Source organism: Benincasa hispida, chromosome 4, assembly GCF_009727055.1.
Source record: "Benincasa hispida cultivar B227 chromosome 4, ASM972705v1, whole genome shotgun sequence".
Lineage (NCBI taxonomy): Eukaryota > Viridiplantae > Streptophyta > Magnoliopsida > Cucurbitales > Cucurbitaceae > Benincasa > Benincasa hispida.
Genome location: NC_052352.1, coordinates 69,407,419 through 69,419,804, shown reverse-complemented (window position 1 = coordinate 69,419,804; position 12,386 = coordinate 69,407,419). Strand labels below are relative to the sequence as shown.

Genomic DNA, 12,386 nt, shown 5'->3' with positions numbered 1-12,386 from the left:
CGACCGGAAACTCAGATTGTCGAGGAGGAGCGATCGGAAGCTCGTCTGTTGCCTGCACATCGGAAACGCCTCTGTCCGTCGATGTTCTTGGGCTGTTCCTGATCAGCGACTGTGATCCCGTTGCAACTGGATGGTTTCCTGAAGAATTGGTTGCCTGCAATCGGACGGCGGAGATTAAGTCTGGTAGGGCAGCCTGAAAACATTCCTTAACCACAACCCTAATAGCGGTTTGCATATCAAAACTTGAAGATCCACCAGCGGAAGACGATTGTGGATGGTTTTCTTCCATAATGGCTAGAATTTCGTCCCTTTGTTCTGATACCATGATGAAAATAATAACAGAGGAAAAACACAATATTTACGTGGAAACCCTAGACCAGGGAGAAAAACCACGGTACAGATCTTTTCTTTTATTATTATAAAACTAATACACTGAATACATGAGAATAGGGTGAATAAATAGACTTATAGAGAACCCTAGGGTTAGAGACAATTACAAAAATACCCCTAGAGTAAAAACCCTATTTTCGACACTTATGTAATGGTTTCGTCCAAAGGAGGGAGTTCCCCTGGGCTTATAATTTGTATCTTCTCTTTGGTTTCTGTAATATCCCGCCATTTATTATCATATATATATATATATATAACTACCAAATAGACAATATTTGAATCGGAAATAACTATAGGGGATGGGACTCGACAGAAGAAGGACAAATACAAACTTTCCATATTATATCCAAAAAGAGGAACCTCTACAAAAGCAAAGGAGTTAGAATAAATCCCTATTAGATAGGTAATGATAAAGCAAGTGGTAAATAAAGAGTGAAAAAATAACAAAACAGATCACAAAGAGTACAAATAAAGCAACCCAAAAAACATCAAAAATCTGAATTGGAACTCTCACAATGAGGGGAGAAAAGAGAACAGTGAGATGGTTAATTTACAAGCGATTGAGTGAACGAGCCCCAAGAAAAAGCTGGCAAAGAGAGCCCGAGAGGCCAAACGCAACATGAAAGACTGCCCTCTGAAACCATACAAAAGGCCAGAAAAATCATGAAACAGGCACCTCTAGAGCACCAGGGAAGCTCAGAAGATAAAAAAACCAAAAACCATGAAAAATACAGGAACATGCTTCAGCTTCAACTACAAAGAAAATCTTCCAATGAAAAAAGCAGAGCTGACAACTTGCTAACAACCAAATGAGAATCACTGAATCCGAACCTCCAAAAGAAGCAAAAATGGCAATGGAAAGCTTTCAAAACTTTTTTTTTTTTTTGGGCGCGGGGGTAATGAGAAACAAGGGATATCACGTGAAAGGATCCAAAGCCTCAACAAAACAACCTAAAGGACAAGATCACAAAAAGAGGAAAAAGAAGACAACTTATATGAAAGCTTTCAAAAACCTCGAAGGAGTGAGTGAACAACCATCAACCAATTTATGACCTCTTCTCCAAAAATAATGCCTACTCCCTTAACTCGTTCTAAAAAAATAGGAAAAGTCTGATCCTCTTATAGATTATAATCCAAGAAAAAATATTGGATGAAGAGATAGGGGAAAGTAAAACACGGCTTAAACTGAACTCTTACATGGTTTCCTATTGAAATCATGGGAGAAATTTCATGCTATCTCAGGACCACAAACTTCAATGAGAAGCAAATAAGCAAGGTAGGGGGAACGTCACATCCTTGAAATGATGAAACTAGATATTCAGCTTAAGAATCTTCAAATCAATATCATCCATGTTATTTTCCGTTTGGCTATAAGACTGGTTCCACACTACTCAAGCTAGCTTGATTCAGCATCAGAATCATCATCAAAACATGAAGGACACTGGGAAGTTGAAGAGTCTTTTGTTGAATGAAAGACTCCTTTAGTGGAGACAAAATCAGCATCTGCTTAAAATAATTCTTTCTGGCTGCAATGAATGGGGTGTAAAGACCAGGAGGAGACATTGTTGAGAATTTCTGAGTGGCTGCTTTCTTAACATAGGAGACCAAAAGACTTGAAACATTTTCTTCAATGATATCTGGATTCAAAGGAAGAACGCCAATGAACACTGGTCGATCAACTATCAAGAGAAAAGTTTCTGTAAATCTAGAGAAGTTAAAAAATTATGAAGTAAGAGCCAGCAGAGTGGAAAAGATTTTAAAAAGACCAGCAGCCAACATTGAAGTCAATTCCCAATGCTCTGAAAACAGGACAACAGTTCGTACGACTACTGGAAAAGTACGTACTGGAGTGCCAAAGAAGAAACCATCTGCTAAATAACCATGGATAAAGATAAAGAAATAATCTTCAACCGCATCTAACCATCTGCTAAATAACCATGGAAAAAGAGAGAGAACCTTCAGTGACGTCTATCTAAGAATGAGAGACTAAGATCACTGCAGGGAATAAGGATGCCATAAGACTCCCCACCAGCATCCAACAAGGCCTCAGATGCTTTTCCGAATGCCAGATAGGTAGGAAGATCAGTCCAAATCGCAACATCTTTGGATGCCAAAGTTGAACAGGAGCACTGAATGTTATTTCTGAAGCTTTGTAGAAAATTTAATTAACCTTCTACCTACAGAAGAATTTCCTTCTCTTCTCATGTTTGAATTCTTTTTCTCAGGCTTCTTCTTCACGATAGACTATACAGAAATCAGATATTACTGGCTCAGAGCCATTAAGCCACATGACCGTCCACCATCATACTCCCCGTACTAAGAAACCCCTTCTTTTGACAAACAGCAGAGAAGTGAATGATGACTGCTCTCTTCTGTAAGAACAACAAATTTGAAGGAGTATCACAAAATGGACAAGACATGGGGGTAAGTTAACCTTCACAATGCTGTCCCCCTCTTCCTGAAGTGCCTCAACTAAGGACTCTCATCTTCACTGTACACATGACACACTTTTTCCACATCAACATCTTCTGGTTCCGAACGAAAAAATATGGAAGAGAGGCTTGTTGCCCATCTACCATCTCCAGGACCATATGGAAGAACAGAACAATTTAGTGATCTTATGTTTACCAATGCCCGGGAATCCTGTAAGAGTAGGAAGATCACTTTTTTCCAACAAACTAAATTAGATGCCGCTTCACTTTTGTAACCTTCTGATGACTTCAAAAGAGAGAGCCACTTTCTTTAGCATGAGAAAAGTATACATATATTATGTGGGGAGCTTGGAGAGAGAGGCCTGAATGTTTATAACCTTCCACCCGTATAAAGAATGGAGCTTTTCCAACTTTGGTGTTTACATAAGGATATTAATGTGGATAATAAGGGAACAAAAGGATTGGCTCTTGGACTTTCAAATGAGAGGAAGGCAAAGGTAGGATTTAGAGGAAAAACATCCACTTAAGACCCAACAACCCAAATCATGGTCATCACAATCACTGTTTTATCAAGGTTCCAACTGAGATTGATGGCTTAGTGCCATCTAAAAACGAAATGAGATTGATGGCTTCCCATTTTAAAGCTTACAACTCAATCCAGATCAAGCCCTCTGAGGAGAAGTCTGTAGGCAGTCCACTACAATGAGTAAAGAGAAAGGAGAGACAGTCTCCTTGCACAATACATCTACAAGCTTGAATTTTGGCTCTAGGCTTCCATTTATTAATTGGAAATGGAAATATAAACATGAACCCCTTCTCTCTGGCAAGAACCAAAACACCCTTGCCAGTTTCAAGGACGGTATCATGGAGGCCGAAGGTCTTTTCCAGACCAAGCTTAAAGGAAACACCTTTTATTTTGCCAAATCCACTCATCACAATGAGTTCATTTCTTATAAGGCAAGAATTAATGGTTTTCCTTCCACCAACAAAAGTTGAATCCGGTGCAGTAATTGTAAACAACGAAACCTTGTTAAATCCTAACTAACCTTGGTGTCTGATCATAATTTTATAGAGCCATGTAAGAAGATCAATATAGCATGGCAGATCATAAGCCATGCAATGAGATAGCAACTCTTTTAGCATCATCCCTTTTTATAACATGTAGGCTATATATTTCATTAATGTTAGCATATTAGTGCACAATAAGAGGACGGAGTTCACAAAGTAGATCTAGGTTTCACCCTTCTATGATGATATGTATCAGTTGCATAAGAATTATACACACAATAATGAAAGAACGAAACAAACAAATCTTATGTCAGTTAACCCATCAACAAAGGACTTGGGAGAACAAGTATGGATAAAATAGAAGTATTGGACGATAGCAGTCTAAACAAAACATGCACTACCGAGTTGATGATGTCCTGACAATATATGGGGCTCATGTAATATAAAACATCATGAGCAGTCGCACCCAACATGACACGCAAACCCTTCACTCCATCTAAAGTAATTTTTTCAACAGCAGCTTCACCACTAAGCTTCAGACCCTTCCTCCACTGGAAAAAAAAAATGTTCGATGAAAAGAGTCAACAAAACTAAAAAACTCACCTGAATGTAGGGCGAGAAAAAAGAGCTTCTTAGCTACCTGGCAGGGGATAAAGAGGACTCTTTGAGTGCTACGTTGGTGTAAAGTGAGGTGTCGCTCTCCAAGACTGGATGTGATATGCCGAAAATTCCCAACATCGTCAACTAGATTAGATTTCTCCAATCTTTGACCAATACCATGAACCATAAACACAAGATGTCGAACAGGAACCTAGAGGAACAACCTCAGTTGGATAATGGCTTCCAAAATGAAATGATGTACGTACAAAATTTTACAAAATCAAGTTAATTATACAATTATCAAACAAGTTCAAGATTAACGAGAGAGTTCTAATCATTAGATTAGATCGAGTAGTTTAACAATTTTCAGAAATCTTTGTAGCTTTTCGCATTCACTGTTGCTGGTAAAACTGGAATTTTATTAAATAATTCCTCTTTCTAACTTTACAATATTACAAATGTCTATCTTAAAGTAGAGACACGACATGACAATTAGCATCCCTGTCCTTGGAGATTTTACTAAGATATAGCAAATTACAGGCTAATATAATAAAAACAAATGTTAAAGTGTAAGTCAACAACGGTTATATATGGTAGTCAAGCAGATTAAAATTTCAAACAAAGGTTCTACACCTCATCCATCTAAATTAGTGAGCCATCCAAGCATGTAGAGAAAGGATAAATCCTCAATGCCAGGCCTTTATTATCTTTATTTTTTTAAAAAAAGTAAACAAAACATTTTATTGTTGAAATGAAAGGAGAATAGTGTTCAAAAATACGAAATCTCCAAAGAGAAACAAGAAGAATAAAAGAAAGTGATAAAACACGGGACAAATTATTATACTTAAAATGAATGAAATTATTTTAGAAGCCATAAAACATCATTTAGATATTTAAAGGGCATACTTGAACGTCAAGTTATTGCTCCAAATCTCAACCTATTATCAAAGAACTTCAAAACACGATAGATAGATATATATATATATATATATTATATTTTTTTGGGATAAGGGAGGAGGAGGGGAGGGGGTGCAAAGGAGAACTGGAAGGAGGAAAAGAAGACAAAGAAAAGAAAAGAAATCAATCATAATGAAATTTGTAAGAATGAGAAATTTCAACTACCATATGTTACTATATTATTTTGAAACTAAAATCAAGAGGATAACTATTGATATAGCTTACTAGTAATTTGAAAATAACTAATATTAAATTAAATTGATGGTGACATCATAATAAAAGAAAACAAAATCCTGGTAGGACAGATACATGAAAGAATCGTGATGACATATCCTAAAATTCTGAGAAGGATATAATATGGATACAAGAAGCTCAATGCTAGTAGACATACCTGTGAACAGTAATCGTCCATTTCTTCTTCCCTTTGCTGACGCAAATCATCCTTGAAAATTAGAAGAAATAAAAATGTGAGGGAGAAAACATTGATAAAAAATCTCATACAAAAAAAAAGAAAGAAAGAAAGAAAATTGATAGAATGTTTTTCATTTTCCTCCAATTTGGAGTAAACCTAACTTTTTTTTTTCTTCGAAGGAACCATAATTTCATTTCCTCATTAAGTGCAATTTTTTTATCATTCAATCTTGGATCCTGCTTCGCAGCTAGTTATTTTTCATGTTTAAGAGGAAATATATGTACTTTTCCATGAGGGAGACCCATCTTTAGTGTTTTTCAAGTGTATGGATCAAAGTGAGAAATGTCTTCAATGTAAAACAAAATACACTAGAGGTATATGGTGGAAAGAGACCACATAATTCTAAAGAGATGAAGAGAAGATGGACAGAAGTTAGAGTAGGGTACAAGTACATTTTAATGAGCTTCAAAATTTCAAGGTAACAATATTAGAGCTAAGGTTGTAATCAAAATGGTAGTTTTCCCCCCATGTCCCGTAGGATTCAGAATCCTCCATTATGATCCTTTCTTGTGAATTGAAGTTTCACACCAGAAGGGGTGAAATATTAAGGCAATGGTAAAATTATACTAACAGAACTGCGAGAAAGAAAGAAATACAAACCTGAGTGGGTTTAGGCGAATTAGATGGGGAGTAGCCACGCCTTAACTTAATTCCATTGCCACCCAAACTAATAACACTAGAAAAAGCAGAAGCATCAACATTCAGCCAGGCCTCCCAAGTATCATCTTCTCCAGTGAAAAGGGCATGAAGTCCCTACATTAGGAATTCCAAGATAAATCACTTTCCTAAATTTCAAGTAATGATGAGACAACAAAATAAATCTCCATGCTCCAACTAATTTACATACTGGGGTAAATCCTTGTAAATCAACCCGGGATGCAAAAAGTCCAGACGGCTGAAATGTTCTCCGGTGCCACACCTAAACCAAAATCATCTCCATCCATAACTTGCTAATCATTAAGATATTTATAAAATTGTAAGTTTATAAACGAAGATAAACTAGAAACTACACAGCAATAAAGGGAATATTTCAAATGGAAGCATTTTCTTCAACGTGAACTTCGAGATGCTTTGCATACAAAATTTTCAAACAATAGAGAGATTGAATAAAAATAAGAGAAGATGATCTATTCGAGAAACAAAAATGAACCCGACTACGATAGGCAATTTCCAACTGTTCAGCAACATCCTCCCGAAGTGGAAGCCAATCAAGTCCTCCTTTACGAGCAAACCAATGGCCTCTCATCACCCGACGATTTTCTGCATTCCAATAAACAGGAAAACAATGTCTCTTCACTAAATCTACCTGCATATATAATACGACTTCAGTTGCAAGTAATTGTATGTTAAACCAAAAAAAAAAAAAAGGCAACAAATTGGAAAGAATAAAAAGAAGGCAAAAACATGAAACAAGGAGAAAATTCTTTAAATTATAGATTACATCAAATTGACCTCATAGAGTCCTCCTTTGACAGGGACACCAACTCGCTCTTCTTCAATGTCATACAATTTAGCAACCTCTGAAGCAGATTCATTTCTTTGTTTATCAAGCCTCAGACTAGAGCCAGCTCTTTCTTTTGGCCCCTCGCTACATTCTGCATACTCTTTCCACCAGATAGAAAGTAGTTCATCCTCCCTCTATATTCAAATCCAAAAAATGTGAATGATATTTGAACATTTTTTCCATTTACTTCAAATAAAGAAGCAGACAAAACAAACCATCATGTATAAATAAATAGTTAGGATAGAAACACACACACAGAATAATATATAAAAAGAAACAATAACTTCTTGTTAAAATAAAAGACTAAGCCAAATGAACATATAAAAGGGTGCTCCAATAGGCATATAAAGGGGAAATTACAAACTGAATTCGAGAGAGTACACCAACTTGAAAGTGACGATAATGACTAGATAAAAATGAACCCCTCCCTTCTATGTACAACACATCATCAAATATCCAACAATTCCTTTCTCGGCATAATTCTCATAAACCAGTCAAATAGTGTTCTCTTTTTTTTCAAAAAGGAAAGAAGGCTTTTCATTTAAAAGAGAATATGAAGGAAGAAAAGAAAAGAACACCAAAAGAACATAGATAGAGGAAAATAAGCATCCCAAAAGTACATAAAACATTCCAGCATGCTTAATACTGTTTCCAAAAACATTCCAGATCTCCTCTTTCAGTCTATGTCCATACAGAATTGACCCCACCATAACTTCAACTGAAATAGAACAGTGCGCCAAGTTAAACTTATTAAAGATCTAATTCCAAAATTGGAACGATAAATCTAGACCCTTTGAGGACATCCAATAAAATCAGAACGGTGTAGAAAAATCTAGTTCCAAAAAGAGTAGGCAAAGTAATAATGAACAAAAAGATAGCATTGATTCTTCTCATCACGGTTTTTACAAATAACTCCTGATTTAGAGATAGTTGGCAACCAAAAAATGTCTTTTGAAACTTACCATTCAGCAATCAGTTTCCTCAATACTAAGGTACAAAAATTTTGTCCATATTTTTAGAATTTTAAGTAATGTACATTTAGTCCCTGAGTTTGAGTATAGGTTTATTGATCGGTAAGTTTCGAAAGTTTAGTCCCCGACCTTTAGAAAATGGCTTGAAAAGGTCTTTAGACTGTTAGTTTACTGACAAAAAGATGATTTGACAATTAACTTACTGACTACATTTGTTAACATGATTGGCAGTTGGAAAATTATACAAAATTTTTAAGCTCATGTGACATTTCTCTCTCCATCCTTCTTCTTCCTCTCCTTCTCCTCCTCCTCCAGTGGTGTCGCCATTGTAAAGTCTCTTCCTCACAATTTGTTTCTTATCCCTTTTGTGAGTCCAAATCTTGAAATTTGGAAGGCGAAACAGAAATAGTCTCTGAGTTTGAAATTCGGATACCTCTTTAATAAACTGAACATCGGTCCAGAGACCTTATATAAAACAATTTCTTGAAGGTCAGGAACTAAACTGTTCATTTCTTTTAAACACTTACAAAACAAACCTATCATCGAACTCAGAGACAAAAGTGGTGATCCAGAGATGGTCCGAGAAGAATCCTCCATTGAGATTCATGTATATAAAGAAAACAATTTTGTTGAAGAATGAAATGAGAAGAAAAACTCCCAAATACACAAAAGGGTCCATTACAACAAAGTTTTCCAACTGGAAATTTGAAGTAAAACTATGATCATCGAAAAGCCAAATACTTTCGCACTAGTAAACAGGATGGAATACAATTAAATCCAAAGAAACCATCAAAATTGGAGGAAAAGGCCCAGAAAAATTATATTTTACCAGGTATGACCACTCAAAAGCATCCAGCATTAAAAACCAATTACAAGAACGAGTGGCAAAAGGGCAGTGGGCAACTTCAAGTTCAGATAGTGCTTTCAACTTAGGCAAGGTGTAATGATAAGTTAATTACACTATGTTATATGTTTACATAATGGAATTCCTCCGCCTTCACTTACTTAAAACTACAATTAACATCCAAAAACGAATTCCATAAACATGCAGGTGAGTGGACAGTGAACAATATAATGAGTTAAAGATATTGTAGAATAGAAGGCAACTCTAAGGTGGTTCACTGGAAGCAATTCATGAAATATGGGTGAACATACATTAACTAACTACACAAGAGGTTGAAAAATACACCTGCAAGAAAGATGCCTCTATTGCAAGAGAATCCCTCATGCCAAATCGAAAATAGTCACCCTTCCCTACTATTTCAGTCTTAGGAACAGATGCAGCTAGCTCTGTTGAAACATAAGCAGCAGAAAATCATCAAAAGGTTTGAAAGCCCTTTGATTCAAAATCTCCTAGCAAACTCCTATTTTTAATGAGAATATCAACTATATTACAACAAAAACACAGAGGTGACATGTATAGAAGAAGACCTTTATAAGAAGAATAGAAATAAGTACAATGTTAATTATTTCAAATAGTGATAAACAAAATATATACACCAATGGCTGGATATAAAATTTTAATGTCTTCCTAAAATAGGCTTCTTAGTTTCCTCAAATATGATTCCGAGTCTAAACTTAAACTTGAATTGGCGGCCGTTCACCTCCCCTTCCCATTAGTCCATGATCGATCTACTGCTTCCAGAAACCTACTGTCATTGTTTGCTTTATAGGAATTTTTGAAGAGGTATTGTAATTAAAGAGTGAGCTGGGGGAATCGAACCTCAAACTACGATGTTGATAGTATGAATATTATGTCAGTTGAGATACGCTCTTGTTAGCTGCTTTAAAAGAATTTTAGTAATGTTATTTTGTGTTGTTTTGTTCTGTCTTTCCTTGGTTTTGGGGTTTACATTCCCTTGTAATTGTTTTGATTCTACTTTTGATGTTTTGGTTGGTGTTTGTTCCAGGTTTGTAATTGTGGTTGGAACTTTGATTGTATTCCTTTAGTCTTATTGGATATGATGATGCTTCAACCTACTTGAAATGTCCGATAGACCTCCTGATCCTTAGTCCTTATTGTAATAAAAGGATTAGTCTTATTTCATTACCTCAATGAAAGGCTAGTTTCCTGTTTCAAAAAGAAAATTATTATCATCTCGGTTTTCTACCACGTTTCTCGTCACCCTCGCAAAGGTCGCATTCGAAAACTATCATTGAAGACGAAGAAAATGAAAAGCACTCACCATTCCCAAGCAAAGGTACTTTACAGAAATACCAGCGGACATCACCGCCATCGGAAGGACTCCTCGTCTGTGCAAGATACTTCTGCCTACCTTCGCAGTGCTCGATCACATCCTCCAATTTTGCAATGTTAGATGGCGTGTTTTTTAGTGAATCAGGGGACGCTTCTGGAACTTCAGCAGAACCTATAGCTGCCGAAATCAACATGTCATCGCCACCTATATCCTTCGAACTATTTACATCCATTCCGGCGTCTGATTGAATAGTTTTTGCCTCGGAACCTGTCACTGAGAAAGAGGTTCCGAAGCAATTACAGGGCAGGTTAACTCAGAGGATTGTGCAAGTTTTCTTCCCTCGAAAGAATCGTCGACTATGACCCGAATCCAACACCCAGCTGGAATCCTTCGAGAAACCAGAAACAGAACCACATAACGTAACAATTAAGAAAACCAGACACAGAAGGCACCCAATTGAAGTACCACACACGCCTTCCTGCAGAGCAATTTGGAATAGCGAAACAGAGTTTGACTGGTGCGGTTTAAGAACTTCGCTTCATCAAACACAATGTATAAAAGCGGGAAGGAGACGACGTTCAGTTACAGATGGAATCATTGCCCTGCATGTTCGATCCAAGAGAATCGGCGGAGAGAGCTTCGATGGGGAGAAGGATGGCGGTGGGCTGTGGATGTGACTTCTGGTACGGTTTTAGACAGGCGGTGACAGACGGAACCGCACCGGTGCGGTGGTTTAAAAATTTTCAATTATTTTTGTTGCGTAGTCGTTTGGTTCTTTCTTTGGCAAATTTTTTAGAAAATTTCATAAAATGGCCGAAATCCAAAAACTTTTTTTTATTCACGACCTCTTTCTAAAAACTTTTCTACTACTTATCTTTCCTCTATGCGAAATATCAAAATTATTTCTACTTTTTAAAAACCCTTCAGACCGTCACATTTCTTCTTCATTCTACGATTTCCTCAGTCCTTCATTCAATATGCATTCAATACACCACCAACATTCTACCAAAACATTTATTTCCAACTAATATTCTGAAGAGAATGGAACATCTCTCTCGTTATTCATTTTTTGTCATTGAACTCTCCACAAAATTCTCTCATTATTCTCTTGTAGCTTTCTCTCAGAGTTTCAATCCAACATCTTCGGATTCTCTCGTAGCTTTCATCGTCGGATTCAGTCCACATTTCTTCTTCCTTCAACGGTTTCTTCAACCCTTCATTCAATGTATGATTTCTTCTATTAGATCGCTTTCATAATAAGTGTCGTTTAGCATTAAATTACTACACGATCGTTTATAATTTACTATACGATCATGTACACGATCGTTTAGTAAATTATAAACGATTGTGTAATAATTTATACACGATCGTTTAGTAATATATGCAATGAGAAATTATATACGGTCGTTTAGTAATTATACACGATTGTTTAATAAATTAGAACGATCATTTAGTAAATTATAAACAATCGTTTAGTAATTTACTATACGATCGTTTAGTAAATTACTATGCGATAATTTACTAAGCGATTATGTAGTAAATTATAAACGTCGTGTAGTAATTTAATTATACTCATTGCATATATTATTAAATGATCGTGTATAATTATACTCATTGCATATATTACTAAACGATCGTTTATAATTTACTAAATGACCTGTTGGGGTTTGTGCCCTAAAGTCTCGTGTCATGTAGTTTGTAAACAACTTTGTACGAACACTTGTGATGTATAATATATATGATATTTACTTCGCTACTTGACTTTGCACATTTAGATATTTTTTTAATTTTACCACAAACCAATAAACTTAATATCCCTGGTTGTCTTTATGTAACTTAAGTATGTATGTAGTG

The 12,386-nt window shown here is 36.0% G+C and overlaps 1 protein-coding gene across 3 annotated transcripts in view; it reads right to left on the bottom strand.

The window, feature by feature from the left end:
- The window catches only part of LOC120075532 (phospholipase SGR2), a 25,333-nt gene extending 14,070 nt beyond the window's left edge, over nt 1–11,263 (bottom strand). Inside the window, exons 1-9 of one of the 3 annotated variants that reach the window (XM_039029018.1) lie at nt 10,521–11,263; nt 9,524–9,624; nt 7,312–7,497; nt 7,010–7,165; nt 6,707–6,778; nt 6,460–6,612; nt 5,779–5,829; nt 4,471–4,641; nt 4,232–4,381 (exon numbers count right to left, since the gene is read on the bottom strand). In XM_039029018.1, the coding sequence (XP_038884946.1) occupies nt 4,232–4,381; nt 4,471–4,641; nt 5,779–5,829; nt 6,460–6,612; nt 6,707–6,778; nt 7,010–7,165; nt 7,312–7,497; nt 9,524–9,624; nt 10,521–10,764 (1,284 nt within the window). In that variant the 5' untranslated portion in view covers nt 10,765–11,263. The remainder of the gene's footprint in view (nt 1–4,231; nt 4,382–4,470; nt 4,642–5,778; nt 5,830–6,459; nt 6,613–6,706; nt 6,779–7,009; nt 7,166–7,311; nt 7,498–9,523; nt 9,625–10,520) is intronic. The other 2 variants (XM_039029016.1, XM_039029019.1) reach the window with 2 other exon arrangements.
- Between the last annotated feature and the right edge of the window lie 1,123 nt (nt 11,264–12,386).